Raw genomic sequence first — 19,346 nt, forward strand, 5'->3', positions numbered from 1 at the left:
CAAAAGATCATATTCTGTTCAAGCCTGATGAGGCTCAGTCGATTGTTCGTACCTGCTGAGGTACTTTTGTTGATCTGATCAGAGTGAGAAGGCTCTTGGTTCATCTTTTTGTTACCATCTCGGACAGATGATCTTGCTGGGCATCTTGCTGTCCGTCTTCATCATCTCCACCTTAAACCTACGAGCATACACTGCCCGTCATCGCTATACGCATGGTTTTTGTCAAATTGGCCACTAGGAACTTTGTCATCCGCAGATGCTGCCATTGGCCACCGCAGAGCTCAGCGTGTTGGTGTAATAAGCTCTCGCAAAATGTGGTGTGCAAAATATGGTGGTATTGTTTTAACAGCAGACGAATTCAGGGGGCGTTGCAGACAAAAAACGGATGTCTTTAAACCAATCTGAACTGATGCAAAAGAATGTGAGCTCTGAACTACGCGTTTTCATCAACCAATTATGCGCTGTATTCTATGCACCTGCTGACATATAGGGTTACAAGGGCCTACTCTGCCATAATTTTGACCAATTACTCGGCCTATAAGTGAAGCTTGAATGATGGCGGAGAAAGAGCGTCCCTTACGGAATCATCGTTCTATAAATAAGACACAGCACGCCCAAGTCCAGCCGGATGTTTTCAACAGAGTCGGGACCTGGAAGATTCATAACCGATTGATATTTCTTCGGGCCTACTTTCAAGATACGTAGTCAAACGGATAGCAACGCCTTACAACGACATATTTGTTAGACATTCAGGGATAAAATTCCCATGTTAGCCACGGTTAGAGCTTCGGGAACAAATCTTCTGTTGTAACTGTCCGTTTCTCGATTCCACAGTGTCCCCCCGGGGTGTGTTTTATGGTGACGAAGCACAGCCACTTTTTTGGCTTGTGGCCAATGAGATCCAGCCGCTGATCCACCACTTTTAATGTTAGTTTTGGGTCAGGTGGTTGAGCTGGTGTTGCTATTGGATTGTGGGCAAATGGTCTTGTATTGAAAGTGTCATGATCTCTGGAGAGTCCTGAGAGAAGTGAAGGGCGGCCATAGGGGCCTTATATAGGTAGAAATGACTGATGCCTGCCCCACAGCCAGGACTTGTGTGGTTCAATGGGTAGAGGTCATATTGACCCATACCTTGTACAGTTTGCGGCTTTACTTTTCTCCTTTGACTTAGCAGTCTTGACGGAGTAGCCTTGAAGGTCCGACAGTTGCTCTACTCGCAATCTACGTGGAGAATCGAAGCATAGCTAAGCAATTGGGAGGCGTTCCCCGGGAGCGGTCACAGGCCTTAACAACAGTCACTGATCCTATCCTTCGACACAAGTTTGAATATGCAACTGAACGATATGTGTTATTTCGCCTCCATGCTCTCTGCGACAATATTGGTGTCCATAGTCTGTACATACTCACACATCTTGACCGACCAGATGCGTACTATTACATCCATAGATATAGACGTCACCGTGTAATGAGTTCATGACTAGCCCTGATAATGCGTCTACAATCAAGCACTACTTAGGAAATTAGCCCGAGGCTTGCAGTAAGCACTGCTCCCGGCTTCAGAAACTTCAGAATAGCAAAACACACCTTTCTAGTCCTACAACAATTGCTGTGCTCCTTTTTGCTCAGGTCTCTAGATATCGCCACGTCCTACAGCGGCTTGAAGTGCAGTCCAGCCATCCACACCAACCCCCTTAGCATTAACATCGGCTCTAACAGCAAGCAACCTTTTGACGTCTAGATGGCCACCTTCTGCAGCGGCTTGAAGTGCAGTCCGGCCATTCTCACGAGCCGCCTCGGAATGAACGTCTGCTCTAGGAGTAAGCAGCCTGTCGACGACTCCTAGATGGCCACCTTCTGCAGCTGCTTGAAGTGCAGTCCAGCCTCCGTATTCAGCAGCCTTAGCATTAACGTGGGCTCCAGCAGTAAGCAACTTCTCGACGACTTCTAGATGGCCACCTTCTACAGCTGCTTGAAGTGCAGTCCGGCCTCCGTATTCAGCAGCCTTAGCATTAACGTGGGCTCCAGCAGTAAGCAACTTCTCGACGACTTCTAGATGGCCACCTTCTGCAGCTGCTTGAAGTGCAGTCCGGCCATTCTCACGAGCCGCCTCGGAATTAATGTCTGCTCTAGCAGTAAGCAGCCTGTCGACGACTTCTAGATGGCCACCTCCTGCAGCAGCTTGAAGTGCAGTCCGGCCATTCTCACGAGCCGCCTTAGCATTAACGTCTGCTCTAGCAGTAAGCAGCCTGTCGACGACTTCTAGATGGCCACCTTCTGCAGCTGCTTGAAGTGCAGTCCAGCCTTTATATTTAGCCATACTAGCATTAACGTGGGCTCCAGCAGTAAGCAGCCTCTCGACGACTTCTAGATGGCCACCTTCTGCAGCTGCTTGAAGTGCAGTCCGGCCATTCTCAAGAGCCGCCTCGGAATTAATGTCTGCTCTAGCAGTAAGCAGCCTTTCGACGACTTCTAGATGGCCACCTCCTGCAGCTGCTTGAAGTGCAGTCCGTCCTCCATATTCAGCAGCGTTAGCATTAACGTCGGCTCTAGTAGTAAGCAGCCTCTTGACGACTTCTAGATAGCCACCTTCTGCAGCGGCTTGAAGTGCAGTCCGTCCTCCATATTCAGCAGCGTTAGCATTAACGTCGGCTCTAGTAGTAAGCAGCCTCTTGACGACTTCTAGATAGCCACCTTCTGCAGCGGCTTGAAGTGCAGTCCGGCCATTCTCACGAGCCGCCTTAGCATTAACTTCTGCTCTAGCAGTAAGCAGCCTCTCGACGACTTCTAGATGGCCACCTTCTGCAGCTGCTTGAAGTGCAGTCCGTCCTCCGTATTCAGCAGCCTTAGTATTAATGTCTGCTCTAGCAGTAAGCAGCCTGTCGACGACTTCTAGATGGCCACCTTCTGCAGCTGCTTGAAGCGCAGTCCGGCCATTCTCACGAGCCGCCTTAGCATTAACTTCTGCTCTAGCAGTAAGCAGCCTCTCGACGACTTCTAGATGGCCACCTTCTGCAGCTGCTTGAAGCGCAGTCCGGCCATTCTCACGAGCCGCCTTAGCATTAACTTCTGCTCTAGCAGTAAGCAGCCTCTCGACGACTTCTAGATGGCCACCTTCTGCAGCTGCTTGAAGCGCAGTCCGGCCATTCTCACGAGCCGCCTCGGAATTAATGTCTGCTCTAGCAGTAAGCAGCCTGTCGACGACTTCTAGATGGCCACCTCCTGCAGCAGCTTGAAGTGCAGTCCGGCCATTCTCACGAGCCGCCTCGGAATTAATGTCTGCTCTAGCAGTAAGCAGCCTCTCGACAACTTCTAGATGGCCACCTTCTGCAGCTGCTTGAAGTGCAGTCCGGCCTCTATATTTAGCCGTACTAGCATTGAAGTCGGCTCTAGCAGCAAGCAGCGTCTCGACGACTTCTAGATGGCCGCCTTCTGCAGCTGCTTGAAGTGCAGTCCGGCCTCCGTATTCAGCAGCCTTAGCATTAACGTGGGCTCCAGCAGTAAGCAGCCTCTCGACGACTTCTAGATGACCACCTTTTGCAGCTGCTTGTAGTGCAGTCAGACCATCCCTACCAGCCGCCTTAGCATTGACGTCGGCTCTAGCAGTAAGTAGCCTCTTGATAACCTCTAGATAGCCACGTCCTGCAGCTGCTCGTAGTAAGTGGTCAATTTCTCTGCCACAGCTTTGATTCTCGAGAAGAATATTTAGGACTGGAATGTTGGGATCCTTTGCTGACTTTTGTATCATTTGCAATCTTCTACTTGCGGAGAGCCCGTCGGAGGTATTGACCAGGCGCATTAATGCACAATGACGAGCGTTATAGGCCCATTCCAACAGAATGGGGTTGTTGGCATCGAATGAATCGGCTTCCCCCCACGGTTTGATTGCCAGGTTATTAACGTCGATGATTATTCGTTTCCACAAGTTCCAAGACTTAGATTCCTTTTGTTGAAAATCGCATGTGTGTGAGATCCAGTGGATTGCCGCATACTTCAGGAACGGGTGTTCAACCTGAAGCCTCTCGTTGGCGGCTGTAATCGAATCTTTCCTGTTGAACATGCTAACAGACGCGATATCAATGTTTTTCCCAGTTGCTTTCGAACGTCGCCTTGAAAGAATTTTGGAGGCCAGTTTTGATCGTGATCCTAAGGCTACTTGGGCTATATCTGCAGGATTGCCTAGGAAAGTTGCTTTAGGCTGCCTAGTAAGGGTCGTTTTGAAGTCGTTGAAGTTGAGGTAAGTCACACATATCTCGCCGATGTGATGATTTGTATCCTTACTATCGAAATGAAATTTTGCTAGGTGGGAATCGGCAGATTCTTTGAGAAAGAATTGTCTGATTGTGTGATGTGCAAATTGAACGAGTTCATACTCTTCGTCGATCTGTACAAGGTTCTCGCACCATGAAACGATATTCTGCATGTCGTTATAGAGACGGTCTGGTCTTGAGTATGGCTGACCGATCTCTACAGAGATCGCCTCGCGAAGTTCGCTAAGAGACAACGGTCGCTTTGAAGCCGCGATCCATGGAAAAACCTTCTGAGCTGCCTGCGCATGGCCACGATGTATGATACGTCGGAGCGCTCGACAAAACGTCTCAGCTAAGTCCTTTGGAAGATTGTGGAGAGCATTGCGGATATCCTCATCGCAATGCTGTAGACAGATTTCATCGATCTGAAACGTAACCCAAAGGAACCTTGAAAATAAGTAAGTGAACTGAGAAATAGCTGGGAGTTAAGCGCTTACATGCCGTCAGCGCCTTGAATTAGTGCCTGCTTTATCTCTTCGACAAGACCCGGATCACCAACTCTAAGATCAATGTTTTGTGTCTTCTCTTCAACAATGCCGTTGATGTAAGCTGTAATACCCTCATGGGCTGCCAAACCGCTTATAGAAAGGTGCTCGAGTGAAGGAAAGCTTTTCCGGATCTCTTCCGAGAGGCTATCCCGACTGGATATAAACAGCTTCGTGTTCAATCCTTGGGAAGCAAGAGAGGATAGTGCCCTCAAGAGTTCGTGGCGATCTGGCTTATCGCACTCATCGAAACCATCGATTATAACGTAAAAGGGTTTCGGTGCAAGTGTTATCTCCCGGAGCAATTCAATGATCTCATCCAGTGTACTAGATGAGCTGAGGTTTTGGAGCCTACTTTCTACATCAGTGGACAAATGTGTTGGGTCCAGTCTTTGTCGCAAAATAGACCTCATGATGGTTCCAGCACTCAATGACTCCTGGTAATCAGATTGTACAAAGAAGAAAGAAACCAGACTGTCTGAACGTCCCTTGTCAAGTAAGATATAATCAATCATACTTGCACTGTAACTCCTTGTTATTCATGTCCTACCGGTTTCAAGATCTGATAATACTAACGTGGCAATAGTCTTGCCGGACCCAACTGCCAGCTGTTAGCATTCAGACAGGATGAATCACATGACCAACTAACTCTTGCCTGAGCACCAGAGAAAAGGACTCCTTCCATAAAACCATCGTCGAAATTCTGTTGTTTGGAAAATCCAATCTGTGGTATCACTATACCGCTTCCGACGACTTTGCTCTAGCGGTCTCTGATGGTTATAAGAAGAAAGCCCATCAAGAAGGCTCTGTCTCCGTATCCCTATTTTGCAATCAGTAATTGTCCTACTTTACGCCGGAAATACCTACGCATTTGCCTCTCGGTACTCTGTAGCCGCAATTGATCGAGTTGGCTGTCATGACGTGATATGAAATTTTTCAGCGTCCTCCTGGTTTTCAGAGCTTCTTTTCGTTCTTGGGCTTGAAGCTGCTGATCTTGCAAATCAGCTTGTGCTTTAGCGAGATCTATCGCGGTTTTGACATCGTCACTACATCTTTGTATGTTGTCCTTATCAGGCCTGAACTCTTGTTCGAAGGATTTCCAGAAAGCCTGAATAACTTGGTTCTGCCCTTATTTTGGTTAGGCCTAATCCTAGCGAGGAATAGAGTATCTTCGTACATGGACGTCGAATTGCCTCTACCACGTGTTTACAGCAAGAAATAATAGATGTGTGGAAATTGACTAAAGCTTGTTGTAGTCTTGCTGAAGCAGGATACAATATCTGATATTCGGCGAAGAGTGGGTAGAGTTTGCCAAGCTTCATAAACAGATCAGAGATTGCCTCGTAATACGATGCATAGTTCACAATAACCTGCGGTAGTTGAGTATATTCCTTAAAAATTAGTTTTAACACAGAAACTTGCCTGCATCGTTAGCTTTACGCTGCCCCAGATAAGAGCAGCGATCTCTGGGTGCGTTGATACAAACGTATCAATAACACTGCAAAAGTCCCGGACAGATTGCAAGACTGAGTGGAGTCTGCTGGCGATACTTGGACCTTTTCGATTCCTGTTTGTGGAGTCGAGTTGGGCAGTGAAGATAAGGATGCTGTCAGCGTCAGGAATGGCTGTCGTTTTGCGTAATTCACGTCGTTGTTTATCTGTGAGGATGGCTTGAAACTCCTTGATGGCTCCCTGCAGCGATTGATCCAGTGTGTGCTGCACCAACGCCGATGATGATCTTGCCTCCATAATGCGATGGGTTGTTGTGAATCAGAACTTGAAGAACTTGAAGAATGCGATTTATTGACGAGGGAAATAGCCCAATATTTAAGAGCGGGGTTGATACAGCCCAGCTACACTTAGTCTGCCTTGTACGACGTGAAACGGCTTTCAGCGACAGTGTTGCTTTCTGCAAATGGTTTCCGATCTACCTTCCCCAAATAATTTGGCCTATGGTTAGTGCGTTTGACTGCACAGAATATTGTAATTGGCTTTCTCCCCTCCGGTTATTTATCAATCATCAGAAAGATGTGGCGCGGTCAACAGTTGGCAGTATGATTGGCTATAAAGGTGATGATATGTGGCAGCCTGGCTCCTTGATCAGCTTCTTTGCTGACCTGAACGCCTTGAAATAAATATCCTCCATTCAGCATTTTGCTACTTAGCAAGGGTCTCCGCAATACCTGTCACGGTTAGCGTTCGTAGTGCCTAATGCCACACTTACTAACCACCCAACGAGTTTGGGGCTTTCGTAACATAGTATCGAAAACCTAGTCCGGCCAATAGACTCGGCACTGCTATATGTCAGGACTTCGTGTACCGTAAAAATGCCTGTCTTTATCGCGCGTACTGCTGATACGACTACTGATTGCAGAGGGCGGTCATTTTACTAACACTAGTGTGGACTTTCTCAACTTGCGATTAAGTGCAATGCGTATGAATTATGGGACGCTGTGGTAGCCTCAGGTTGTGGAGGGGTACGAGGCAGGCAGACACGGATTGTAGTATTTAGGGGGCCAACTTGGGCTTGATTTCCCACGCACGTTCATCATACCAATACAGCCCCCAGTACTCGAAATCCGACATAATCTCTAAGCTGTCCAGCAGGTTCAGAATTCAAGTTTGTTTATGTGTTACTACATGGCGCAAGTGACCAAAGAACAGCACTTGCCCATACTAATGCTCTGTTTTGATAGCGCACTGACGATGAGAATGCAAGTTAGGTTTCTTCGTGAGCTGCAAGTAGAATTTCCAAGAAGTCTAGGTTAGGGCTTCATCTACTAGGTCAACCTGCAAGCAGACAATTCGGCCTTTTAGCTATACCACTGGAGCTGAACATCTCGAGTCTATGAGTATTTATATGAGCAATCACAAGGGAGTTCACTAACACGACTTAGTCTAGTATTCCTCTGGAATGAAGCCACCTAGTAGTTAGGAAGCTATCAGTGACGGTAATATGTTTCAAAATGACCTCCAATTGGTCCACGATCAAATCCTAGGTGCCCCTGCATTTCGGGCGTCAGCAATACCACAACAGTGTATGGCGCTTTCAGGCTCTATTTTCCTTGCACCATGAATTGGAGCATTCTACTGGATCTACAAAGCATGCATTGAGCGAGAAGGATGAGCAATGATCGTCTTGTGTTGAAAGTTGCACAACGAGGTCCTCGCCGATCATTTTGAGACAATTCCTCGAGCATATTTCACGTAGCAACCGGCCAAACTTCAAATTTTGAAAACGGCTTAGGTACATTGCAGCTGTTGCATCCGGTGGTGTCCGACTCCAGGGGAGTATTCAAGTGATACAGCATTTGCATAATGGAGTGTGTGGGTACGAGCCTTCGGGTTCGTCTGAGGTTTTACTGCGTACGTGCCATTTGGGTCTAGTCGTCTGAAGACGAATGTGATTTATGAGGAGTTACAGGCACGTTACATCGGTCCTGTCTGCACAACCAACCCCAGATAGGATTCTTCAAGCTTGCGCTTTGGGAGCCAGAACCTCAAAATGATCCGCGAAGATGGGCCAGCGTCTTTTCCTTTTTCTCACTGATTACTTAACTCCGACTGACATCACGTTGGACCTTCAGGTTTGGGCTCAGACTTCTTAACCCAGGTTTGGACTCGATTGATCGTCCAGCGCATTGCGGGGTCGGACACACCAGACGACGATGAAGCCACGCGAGTATACTCGAAAGGTTGTGGCCAATGAACTATTCAATTTGGTCTTGGCTCTTAAATGTAAGGGGTAGGAATGGCGATGAGATTCACTTAAGCTTGGTGCATGTGAAACAGGGACCATGCTTGCGGTTGATCGTCGCCCGATCAATCAATGCAAGCAAACTCGGAGTTACATGGGCCGTCTTGACACTCCCCCAGATTTTCGCAGAAGAGTAGAGCAGGGGCTGAAGAAAGAGAAGAGTTTCTGATTAAGTGTCCACTCGTGTCAGCATTGCATTCCACCTCATAAAGGCGAGCTCAGAGCCTGCCACTTGCAACTACCGACCTTGTGTGCATTCTCCGAGGTGTGATTCGGAGATCGGCAGTGTTTCTCGCTGCTGTATGACTATCCCCTGAAAAATGACCTCTGCTTAATGCATTAGAATCGCTGTGGTACGCTTATGTTGACAGCAAAGATGGATAGGCTTAAGAAGGCTTCAACGCCTCCACAGCACCTTATAATAGGGTTGAGACTGCCAAGACCTACGGCCAACCTCGAAGACTTGCGGCCTGGTATCTGTCTCACTCACTCACCCACCTCACACTCCCGACAAACGTGATGCACTAACACCAGCGGGGACCTTTGTCATCCGTTATAGTATACATCAAAATCTATTACCATGTCGAATTCGATTCACAGTCTCCAGACACCAACCTCTGGCCAAGTGATTAACACCGTCAATACTTTACTACCCCATGATGATTATGGACCGCAAATACACTTGACCATCTGGACTCTCACCGCTGTGGCCGCTGCATGGCTGGGCGTGAGGATATATTGCAAGTGTGCCAGACACAGAGGACTGTGGTTTGACGATTACGTGCTTATAGCATCATGGGCAAGTCTGGCACAACAACAAGATCGCACGTCTTACTAACAAACTACTAGGTTGTCTTAATCTTTGGAGACATTTCCCTCGCCCTAGCAGTTCATTTTGGCTTTGGGAAACACACGTACGATATCCCACAAGGAAATTTCCCCAACATGCTGCTTGTGTCAAGCTTCGCGGGATTCTTCATGATCGTCGGGGCCGCCTGGAGCAAGACGTCTTTTGCCATCACCTTGCTGCGAATCTCCTCGGGCTGGGTCAAGTTTCTGATCTGGTTCATCATCGTCTCCGTCAACGTGATTTTGGGTTTCAGTGCACTGTTCACTTGGGTTCGGTGTTGGCCCTTGGAGAAAAACTGGCATCCCAACGTTGACGGCACTTGCATCCCTTTCCGTAACATCATATTCTACAATGTCTTCACGGCAGGTAGGTCTGTTCTCGTGGCTCATGGTGAAGCATTAATGACTGATCTCAATAGGCTTTTCTGGTGCCATGGATATCGTTCTGGCACTGCTCCCGTGGAAGATGCTATGGAACTTGAACATGAGCAAGAAAGAGAAACTAGGTGCTCTTTGCGCCATGAGCATGGGTGTTTTGTATGTTGCCGTCATGAAGACACTCAACTTTGCTTTGGGAGACAGTACTGACCATTTTAGTGCGGGTATAACGTCTCTTATCAAGACCATTACCATCCCTGGCACTGGCAAACCCGACATTGGTAAGTGCTGACGACATGTTCGAGGTCTCAGCAATATATGCTTATTTCCTATGTAGCCGACACCATCCAGCTGGTGATCTTGGCGGTGGCAGAAATCGCGGTGACCATCATCGCAGCCTCCATACCAATCCTGCGAGCGCTCGCCAAAGATACCACGCCAAAGACGCGCGAGTTCTTACCCCTCAGTTCTGGACTCAGCTGGAGCCGGAGGCGTGGGTTTTGGCCTGAGTTTACGGCTCCTTCGCCAACATCCACAGAAGAAGATCAACCAGAACCTCCTGGGCTGGAGCTACAGCCCATATCAAAGAAAAGGCGGAATAGAAGCAGGAACCAAATCAAACCACTGTCCAGGATTGTCGAGGCAGAGGAACTTCCTAAGGGGAGGAGGTTCTCGTCTGGTGGTATTAGCCCAGTGTAGAGCATTGGGATGGTCATTTCGTGTTGGAAAATGCATTTCTGAAAGAGTGTTCGGGATCAAGACGCATTCAGATGGGGATCTGGGTTCATTGGCGCTAAGAGCCTGGAGTTATAGAGCGAATTGAATTGGGTTGTTTTCATATAGTCTACACCGCCTCCGGTAGTGGACGAATGGACAAGCACTCAATGAGTGTAATGGTCAAACTTTCTATACCTCGTATCTTTCGGTTTCATTTCTCTGTATTATATGACTGCTAGCTAGATGTTGAAGTGTTATAGGGCAGAATGAGTCCTAACGGCAAAATAAACAACATCGCTCATGCCATTGTAATAATTCGTGAAGATCAATTACGACGTTGTTATTTTGAAACTTTTAACTCATCTTTGGTGGAATCACAACCATGCCTGTAGTATTTCTAATCGACGCTCAAAGATGTGAAAAGGCCAAATCCGTACCACATTCCCCCCACACTCGCCAACAACGATCATCCTCTCTCGTCCCAGGGGTATCTTCACCATCTCTCCTCATCGACCTCGCATCTCACTCACATTGTACTCCGCCGTCTTCTTAATCCACCCCTCAGCCCCCACCTCTTCACTAATATCACTCCCGCTCCCATTCGTCTAGTATATAATCCGCACGTGCGAATCCAATATATCTTACTAGTCCTCCTCATCTCCCGTTCCATGCCACTTGGGTGGATGGCCAACCACGAACGTCGCGCGACTATTACCATTGCCCGCCCTTCTTTCAACATCTTCGTTGTCGTTGCCGTTCAGGGTGTGATTGCTTGAACGACGCTAAGCCGTAGCCGCAGGTGCCAGAGGAGGAGAGGCTGATCCGTGCGCCGAAGATGCCCTTGAGGAGGCTTGCGGAGAGGGACTTGAGTGGGGGGACTGAGGTGGCAACAAGACCGGCGTTGAGCTCGGCTCGGGCCCAGATGGTGGTAAGGACGCCATCGTCTGTTGGTGGACGTTAGTTGGAATATCAGGGGGATCAAGAAGATGGTAAAGGTATTTAAAAGGGGTAATCACAAGTTGAATCTGTGGTCTGGCCGAGCTTCGGCAGCTCCCAGCACTTGGCGATAGCGCAAGCCGTGGCTGATGGACCAATGACGAAGAAACCGCGAAGTGCCTACCGATTGTAGACTGATGCTTTGACTTTGGAAAGATATAAGAGGGGACCAATGGAGAAGATGTCGGTTATGATATTGCCGGCAACCAGAAATGAACCATCGACGGAAGGCAAGAGGCGCCCTTATTAGACTTATCCTACACGGCCTCCAGGGTTCTTCAGCCCAACACACTACCGATAATGCCACGCCCATTACACAGCACGAATATGGCCATCGAGACCCATACACTTGGCACCATGTCCTTGCCGAGCCCCAATCGCAAGCACAGATGCCCCAATGCTGACCTTGAGGAAGCGCATGGCGAAGCCGTTGATGAGGACCGCAAAGTTGGAGAACTTTAGGGCCTGCACCACCTCTGGGTGTTCCAGCTTGTATATCGATACACCATAGCCGTGTGAGGTCATGTATATTGTGACGTACAACCGGACGAGGCTTGTTGACTGGAAGGAACTGTCGACAAAATATTGAAATGAGCAGCGTCAGAGTAGCTTCTTCATACCAGTGGACCACATATTAGGTAGTCATCCCACCCGTCGGCTCCCATATTGATGACGAATCAACTCCATAACCGTGTACACACAAAGGCGGCGCTGAAGAATGTGAAGATGATGATTGTGACGAGAAATTCAGTGTCTTTGCCGGCTTGTCGGCTGGGGCCATGGCTGATATGGTGGGCCGGCTGCTTCACATGGCCTTTTTGCGGACGTCGAGTCTGCTGTAAGTGGCGAGGATCAGCGTGTTAAGTAACGAGCTGGTCATCAGGCCGTGTTCAACTGGCCAGGTGGAGAGAAGAACGATCTTTGGAAAGGAGGAGACTAAGATGGTAAGTAGTATGGGTACAACCGAAGAATAGAAGCGCAATGTGGGCCAATACAAGATTGAGGTACCCGCGAACGTTCGAAAACCAAAGCATGACCCAGAAGGCGGGACTTTTTATTCTACAGGAAGGAGTTGATCCATATTACTCCAGCTGCTTCACGGATACATGCCCATCTGCTGGTCTGTTCAGTCGTGGCTGCGCGCGTCCGGAAGCAGGTGTGGCTGTTCTACAACCTTGGCGCACGCGCAAGACATATACTGGGGGGCACTTCTCGACCACTGTTTCTCGGACAGTGCCTTCGTTACGAACTGGCATGCGGCTCTCGGACGGAGGAGTGGTGGTTCGTTCAGGGATCCGATCTGCCCAGCCTAGTATGCACGCCGAAACCCCCCGGGAGAGACCAAGGGTTCACGGCGAGTCCTGCATTCAAAAGTCCGACATCCGGCACGGGAACATTCGAGCAAAACATTGTTGAATCTGTTACCTGAGGTCCTGCCCAGTTTCCGTAAACAGGGCATTCCAGGCAAACTTCACTAATTGGCTTGTTTACTTCAGACAAGTGCGGCAATTCTCAATGAAGATCACGGGAGTACGTAAGGCACAACAAGTGTAGCGATGCGGAAAGCAACGGAATCGCGGCATGGCTTCGAATGAAGAAAGGATAGATTTTGATCTTATGTAGGATAAGCTTCGCTGGATTCCACTGCGCGGGGTCTCTCTTAAACGTTGGGCCTTGTCTCTCTGGAAGTGTAGATCACTATAGCATGCATGTCCTCTAAGCTGCGGTTATTGTGACTGTCGGCAATATTGCATATGACTACGTGATGGAAAGTTCTAAAAGTGGCACACAAGTGTCGTAATAACTTCAAACCAAGTTATTGGGTGAGCCCGCCGATGACGGTCTCGGTACCGAACCCCCCTTGCAGCCCGACTCCCAGGGTTCAAGAAAGACTCAGGTTTGCGATTTCGTGATATGCAGCAGAAAGCCGAACTATGGGAAGCTGTATGCGAACCTGTAGCTCACTCGGCCGCTACTCAGGGACATTCTAGTCTTCCCTCAGGCTTCCCTAAGGCTAGGAAGAATCTGGAAAGAGACGGATACAGCGACGACCCCGACAAAACATGCCGACGGAATCCGGTGGGTTGGCTTCGGTCCGGCAGGAAGCAGGTACAATGCTGCAGGACACTCCTCCCAGGGAATTGATGGTCGCAATTGGTCTCGAAGACTATCTAGATAAACAAGACAACCTACATAGATTCATGAGCTTGACTTGAATCAATTCGCAGCTGAGTAACAGGAACTTCCTCTGGCGCCACAGGATAATACCCTGTGCCAGCAACCTTGGGAAGAATCCATGTTTGTCTCGTGGGGTGTTTACATAAGATCATACAGGAATGAAGCACGGCCTGCCTCTCCACTAGTCATATTCATTACTAAAGCTCGAACACACCGCTCGAAAAGTGAATGATTCCGCTTTCGTATCCAATGGCGGAGAAATAGGTAGAAGATATGCTGCTGGTAGCTTGTTTGATGAGACAGGGCCTGGACAGAGATACCCGTATGTTTAGATCGATCATTGCCCGGGATTAATGGCAGGCCACCATGTACGACCCTGGTGCAATTGATTATCTGCTCCTCAAATGAAGAGGGGCAAAACAGCATCGAGCCATGTAACCTTTATCGCCCAATTTCCGTCATTAGCCTGGGTCCAAGTTTAGACCATCGGTCCAATCCCTCCCCTTCCGAGGCTCGTTACTAGGCACATCCGACTATTGGTATTATGGCAGTGGCGTCTAAAATCGTGCTGACGCTGGACCCACGTGCCCAAAAGTGCATACATAGGAAATATGTTGCCATATTTTCTTGAATGATCTTCAAGCCTTTGAGGTTGACACTCACTCTCTTAACTCATGTGTATTCGTATCAAACCGTGCTTTAGTCAATCATTCATTCCACTTGTCACAGCGCTTTGATATGGCTCATTCACTTGCTTGGGGAGCAATCCTCTCTATCCTCTCTTTCTCGACTCTGGTGTCATGCGCTCCTCGTAGAGCTCAATCCAACCAGACACAAAACCAATGGGACTATGTGATTGTCGGTGGAGGATTAACCGGTCTAGTGGCTGCCACTCGCTTGTCAGAGAACCCCAAGGGTAAGGCAATGACTGTGCTGTTTTTCATGGGAGCAATTGTCCTAATATGTATACAGTGTCTGTCCTTGTGCTTGAGTATGGCCCCATTGACCGTAGTAACGTGACGCAAATCCCTTACTACGGCACCACCCTCAACACGGCAGACATGCGCAACATCACATCGGCGCTGGAGCCGCGTCTGGGAAACCAGACTTTCGCAGTTCGTGTTGGAGCGGTGGCAGGTGGTGGCTCCCAGGTCAACGGCATGCAGTGGGATCTGGCCTCGGAGGCCGATTACGACTCGTGGGAGCTGTTGGGTAACCCTGGATGGGGCTGGAAGGGCCTACATCCTTACATCAAGAAGGCATGTCGTTCATCGTTATTGTTACTCATCTTGTCAAGTCTAACAAAATCAGTCGGCGAAGTTCGGTGTGCCAACTCCTGAAATTGAAGCTGTCTACAATTACTCATATGATGCATCCGCATATGGTGCCAAGGCACTGGCACAGGCCAGCTTCCCCGATTTCCAATACCCTGACATGTGTAAGTCTCACAATCACTCACTCAACCCAACTTACTAACTTGATAAAGACAACTTTATCGACGGCCTCGATGAGCTTGGTGTACCCTTCATCAAGGAGCACGCTTTAGGCAATGCCGTTGGCCACTTCTGGTCACCATCAGCCATCAACGCCGAGTCTAAGACACGTTCATCCTCGCTGTACGCATACTACGATACCGTCTCGCACCGAGCCAACCTAAAGCTTCTTTCCATGCACCAGGCTGTTGAAATTCTGTTCGCCAACACCAAGAACACCAATACCACTGATCTTATCGCCAGCGGTGTCAAGGTGCTCGATCGCTCCACCGACAAGACGGTCAAGTTCTACGCCAAGAAGGAGGTCGTCCTCGCCGCTGGTGCCGTATTCACCCCTCAGCTTCTGCAATTGAGTGGCATTGGTCCCAAGTCAGTGCTCGAGGCAGCTGGGGTTGAGACTAAGCTTGACTTCCCTGCCGTTGGAAGCAACTTCCAGGACCACGCCGTGGCGTTCCCCATGTGGACTCGTGAGTAAACCTGCCGATCACTCTTTTAACGTTGAAACGAGCTAGCTTTAACGAAACCCTCCAGTAAACAACACCTTCCCGACTCCCTCGGAACTATCCACCAACGCCACCTTCTGGGATGAGGCCTACCGCCTCTACCACGAAGAACTCACCGGCCCCCTGACTAAAGCCCAAGCAAGCTACATCGCCTTCCCCTCTCTCTCGACCGTAACCGACGAGGCCGAGACCCTGCTCACCTCCCTCGAAGCTCAAGAATCGGACGGTTACCTGCCCGAAATCTACTCCACGAGCCCCGAGCTCGTCGCCGGCTTTACAGCCCAACGAGACTCCCTCGTCTCGCACATGCGCTCGGGCTCCATCGCCGTGGTCGAGGTTCCCATCAGCGGCGCGGGCAGCTCCCCCAGTGCACTGCAGAAGCCCCTTTCCCGGGGGACAATCCATCTGAATGCGTCGAACCCGCTTGGTGTGCCGGTGGTGTTCTACAACTCTCTCAGTAACCCGTTCGATCGGTCTTCTATGTACCACTTTATCCAGTTCACTCGCAAGCTCTTCGCCTCGGATGCTGTCGCGCCCCTGAACCCCGTCGAGGTCCTGCCCGGCACCCAATACACTACTGAAGACGACGTAATTGAAGCCATGATTGCTTCGGGTTGGTTGATACCTTCGTTCTCTCACCCTAGCTGCAGTTGTCCAATGATGCCCAAGGAGAAGGGAGGCTGTGTTGACTCGGAGCTCAAGGTCTACGGCACGAAGAAGCTGAGTATCATCGATGCTAGTATCCTGCCGATCATCCCGGCAGCCCATTTGCAAGCCACTATGTATGCTGTTGCAGAGAAAGCCAGTGATATCATTCACAGCAGGGCATAAGGAGGATTTGAGCTGAAGCCTGAGGAGGTATTATTTTCTCAAATGGTCCGATTTTCGTGTATATACTATTAGATGCCGACATATATAATCTCGCAAGACATCGCACTGAGATATATATGCAAATTGTAGCAAGATGGCCACCAGATCCCGTCGTGAAACCAAAGCCAAAGTAGCCCCTATTTACAAATGTTTGGTTCGTTATATGACACTATCCGAAGCAACATACCAATTAGACAGAGGTGCCACCGAGCGATTCTCAACTCTAAGACCCTCGACTGGGCTTGGTTCACATAACGAAGTAAACTTGATTCAGTTTGGTGAGTTATGTGTCACATACCAGTACTACCACCCAAGTAATTTGTCTTAAGCTACCTCGCACAGACAATCTACAAGCAACGCCATTCCAAAATGCAAGATCGCCGGGTCTATCAGATGTTCTATACTTCAATGACTGGACCATGAGCATTACTACAGCCGGCGGACTTGCTGCACCACTTCGGAACAGCCAAGTGATAGGTCCACCACAAGACCTTTTATGTATGAGATCATCCAGCAAACATGTTGTAATGGAAGCATAATTTGCAACACGTAAGATCTGCCTTGTCCAAGAAAATGACGAATCTTTAACTACGTAATGTGACAGCTCATCAAAACACGCGGACGATCCATCATTTTAGATCTTTGAAAGGTTACTGAACTAAATATACATCTTGATTGGGTGAGGATCAACGTCTGCTATGCGGAGAAAGGGGCGAGGGGAACTGGTTGAAAGAAGGTGGGGGATTGGAGAAAGCAGAAAGACATGCATCAGTTGACAGCAGGATACTTTCCTATCCATTGGGATCTAACCTCTTCTAATCGTCCAATTTTGTACCCTACATGCCAAGGTCTAGGCAGACCGCTGTGGAGGTTGAATTTTGGTAAGTTCTGTACCTGGGGGCACATGGCATTGTAGCTGCATGATGCCACCACAGGGATGACGTTGGCAGGTTTCTTGATCCCAACCTGCCTTGGAATCGTCCTCACAGCGAATTAAGTAAATTCTTTCATCGCTCATGACTATGTAGCTAGCTGAGGCGCATGCCATTATATGACACAGAGGTATAATTGACTTGAGGACTAGAGAAGCGTGTATGAAGTTTTAATAATCTTTTTATTTTTCTTGTTTCTATTCGTTTTCCGAATATGGTGCATCTCTTGTTGGACCAAATTGACCGTCAAAAGACGAGGGACCCACTCGCTGTAGAATGAGGTATTTTTTGGTAGTTATAAGGTCTGACATCTCTCCCATCTCAGATCATGCCCGTGAGCACATATGTGATCGATGGGAAAGAACTGTAGTGCAAACACTTTTGTTGCAGCTTTTGATTAGCAAATCCCAAAGCTGGATTAGCAAAACCCCCTTCTAGGACTGTGATCTCTATCCTTTATCCTCTACTTGCTGTCCTTATTCCCTTTCAACCTGATTTGACGAGGGGAGGAGTTCAAGAAGGTGGACAAGAAGCAAAGCACTGGGGCGCACCAACATGCTAGGAAGCACCACCCGTCTTGTTAGTCTGCTTCTTTGCCAATTCGTCGTGCTCGTCAATATCCGTCGCCTCCCAGGGATAGCATATCCAAACATCACCGACGGTTCTCGCTGCCAAGTATTGATTCTTAGACAGCAGCGTGGTAGGGAGGGTGCCCTTCTTCTTCTTGTCCTTGTTCTGTTTTCACATAAAGTCAACATTGGCCTCTTTACCAGAGACAAGACCGCCAGACTTACGTGCAGTACGAAGATGCTGAACTTCGTCTCACCCTGTAAACCGAACTTGACTCTCGCGGCCTCGACATCCTTCTCCAGCTCCTTAACAGCATACTCAAGAGTTGTGCGTGTGTCATCCACCTCGTCAACAATTAGGATGCGCTTGCCGACCAGGTTCTCCATCTCGCCCAGACTGCTGAGGTCGAGCCATTGCGTCCGTGTGACCTTGGTGCCCATGTTCTCCACGACACCCGGGGTGCTGGCGCCTGACGTGGGATTTGTGTCCGGCAGGGTCTCATAAAGAGAGAGGCCAATGGCCTGGATGGGAATATTGGCGGAGCCGGGCTGCTTGAGGAAAGAGCGGAGGATCCGCGCGGGCACGTAGCCGCCACCACCGATGGCGATCATGAGCTGGGGGTCGAACGACGAGAGAATGCGATGCGCTGACTCTTGGCAGAGCTTGTGTACCTGTAAATCAGCGCCATCGCGTTAGCAAGCTTCGTTTCTGAGGATATCTTGGTGCAGTATGTAGTTGTGACAGTTGAGTGCGACCAAAATGAGGGGCATTGATGTCCACGACGATGCGACGCGATAAACCACAGTGCGGGGCAGACTCACATCATTGTACGTAACGTAGACCTTCTCAACCATCTTGACAATTTGGTGTCTGACTTTGAGAATTCGGTATAGTGGTGGAATAAAGAACGGTAGCACAGATCTCCCCAACAGGAAATAATTTTTCCAAGCCGCTGTGCGATTAATTTATCAAGGGATTTGGTGAGGCAGTGAGGCCCAGGAAGGAAAAATTGCATGCGCACCCGCCCACGCTGAATTCCTACCTAGATCGCAGTAGAAAATTTTGGGCTATCTTAGCGGCAAGAGAACAGTGAATAATGGGAAGCTCCACTTGAACCTTTCCCCACAGTGACAGATCTGGCAAGTACCGCTAAAAATTGCTTGCTTTGCGTGACCTGATTGGACAAAAATGGAATTGGGGTCGGTGGAAAGCGCCGATCGCCTGTCGGTCAGTAGTACTCAGGGACTTGACTGAGGCTTGGAGGGGCAGATGCTATGTGCTCCGCATATTCCCACACCCCAACCTACGAGG

The 19,346-nt window shown here is 49.0% G+C and overlaps 6 protein-coding genes across 6 annotated transcripts; 2 read left to right on the top strand and 4 right to left on the bottom strand.

Annotated features, from left to right (window-relative positions):
- Nucleotides 1–2,011: 2,011 nt before the first annotated feature.
- On the bottom strand, nt 2,012–6,496 carry BCR38DRAFT_373468 (uncharacterized protein; the record flags this gene model as incomplete). Its single annotated transcript, XM_040857310.1, has 8 exons — nt 6,203–6,496; nt 5,970–6,162; nt 5,660–5,920; nt 5,442–5,612; nt 5,369–5,393; nt 4,745–5,314; nt 3,485–4,694; nt 2,012–2,329 (listed from the first exon to the last, which is right to left on the bottom strand). Coding segments are annotated over exons 1-8 (2,766 nt in total), but the record flags the coding sequence as incomplete, so codon positions are not given.
- BCR38DRAFT_324587 (uncharacterized protein) lies at nt 6,215–6,490 on the bottom strand (the record flags this gene model as incomplete). Its single annotated transcript, XM_040854804.1, has 1 exon — nt 6,215–6,490. A coding segment is annotated over one exon (276 nt), but the record flags the coding sequence as incomplete, so codon positions are not given.
- Nucleotides 6,497–9,108: 2,612 nt separating the features above from the next.
- On the top strand, nt 9,109–10,702 carry BCR38DRAFT_476275 (uncharacterized protein). The gene is made up of 5 exons (XM_040863030.1): nt 9,109–9,348; nt 9,399–9,765; nt 9,818–9,935; nt 9,996–10,057; nt 10,114–10,702. The coding sequence occupies exons 1-5, from the start codon at nt 9,130–9,132 to the stop codon at nt 10,473–10,475; spliced, it is 1,128 nt and encodes a 375-aa protein (XP_040713632.1). The 5' UTR covers nt 9,109–9,129; the 3' UTR covers nt 10,476–10,702.
- A 126-nt stretch (nt 10,703–10,828) lies between these two features.
- On the bottom strand, nt 10,829–12,220 carry BCR38DRAFT_525927 (uncharacterized protein). Its single transcript, XM_040865335.1, has 2 exons — nt 11,510–12,220; nt 10,829–11,437 (listed from the first exon to the last, which is right to left on the bottom strand). Exons 1-2 carry the CDS (start codon nt 11,800–11,802, stop codon nt 11,251–11,253), a joined length of 480 nt encoding a protein of 159 aa, XP_040713633.1. The 5' UTR covers nt 11,803–12,220; the 3' UTR covers nt 10,829–11,250.
- A 1,859-nt stretch (nt 12,221–14,079) lies between these two features.
- On the top strand, nt 14,080–16,669 carry BCR38DRAFT_396540 (choline dehydrogenase). The gene is made up of 5 exons (XM_040857650.1): nt 14,080–14,583; nt 14,640–14,926; nt 14,979–15,105; nt 15,154–15,627; nt 15,692–16,669. Exons 1-5 carry the CDS (start codon nt 14,406–14,408, stop codon nt 16,492–16,494), a joined length of 1,869 nt encoding a protein of 622 aa, XP_040713634.1. The 5' UTR covers nt 14,080–14,405; the 3' UTR covers nt 16,495–16,669.
- Nucleotides 16,670–17,753: 1,084 nt separating this feature from the next.
- On the bottom strand, nt 17,754–18,951 carry BCR38DRAFT_440536 (putative xanthine phosphoribosyltransferase 1). Its single transcript, XM_040860712.1, has 3 exons — nt 18,929–18,951; nt 18,260–18,862; nt 17,754–18,200 (listed from the first exon to the last, which is right to left on the bottom strand). The coding sequence occupies exons 2-3, from the start codon at nt 18,644–18,646 to the stop codon at nt 18,024–18,026; spliced, it is 564 nt and encodes a 187-aa protein (XP_040713635.1). The 5' UTR covers nt 18,647–18,862; nt 18,929–18,951; the 3' UTR covers nt 17,754–18,023.
- Between the last annotated feature and the right edge of the window lie 395 nt (nt 18,952–19,346).

Source organism: Pseudomassariella vexata (assembly GCF_002105095.1).
Source record: "Pseudomassariella vexata strain CBS 129021 chromosome Unknown BCR38scaffold_10, whole genome shotgun sequence".
Classification (NCBI taxonomy): Eukaryota; Fungi; Ascomycota; class Sordariomycetes; order Amphisphaeriales; family Pseudomassariaceae; genus Pseudomassariella; species Pseudomassariella vexata.

Bases quoted from the DNA above. Each gene is read 5' to 3' on its own strand.
- BCR38DRAFT_476275 (XM_040863030.1), top strand. From the start codon at position 9,130: ATGTCGAATTCGATTCACAGTCTCCAGACACCAACCTCTGGCCAAGTG. The intron at 9,936-9,995 runs GTATGTTGCCGT...TGACCATTTTAG, and splicing joins GCCATGAGCATGGGTGTTTT to TGCGGGTATAACGTCTCTTA. The intron at 10,058-10,113 runs GTAAGTGCTGAC...TTTCCTATGTAG, and splicing joins CACTGGCAAACCCGACATTG to CCGACACCATCCAGCTGGTG.
- BCR38DRAFT_525927 (XM_040865335.1), bottom strand. From the start codon at position 11,802: ATGGGCGTGGCATTATCGGTAGTGTGTTGGGCTGAAGAACCCTGGAGG. The intron at 11,438-11,509 runs GTGATTACCCCT...GTCCACCAACAG, and splicing joins CCAGACCACAGATTCAACTT to ACGATGGCGTCCTTACCACC.
- BCR38DRAFT_396540 (XM_040857650.1), top strand. From the start codon at position 14,406: ATGGCTCATTCACTTGCTTGGGGAGCAATCCTCTCTATCCTCTCTTTC. The intron at 14,927-14,978 runs GCATGTCGTTCA...TAACAAAATCAG, and splicing joins TACATCCTTACATCAAGAAG to TCGGCGAAGTTCGGTGTGCC. The intron at 15,628-15,691 runs GTGAGTAAACCT...GAAACCCTCCAG, and splicing joins GGCGTTCCCCATGTGGACTC to TAAACAACACCTTCCCGACT.
- BCR38DRAFT_440536 (XM_040860712.1), bottom strand. From the start codon at position 18,646: ATGATCGCCATCGGTGGTGGCGGCTACGTGCCCGCGCGGATCCTCCGC. The intron at 18,201-18,259 runs GTAAGTCTGGCG...ATGTGAAAACAG, and splicing joins TCAGCATCTTCGTACTGCAC to AACAAGGACAAGAAGAAGAA.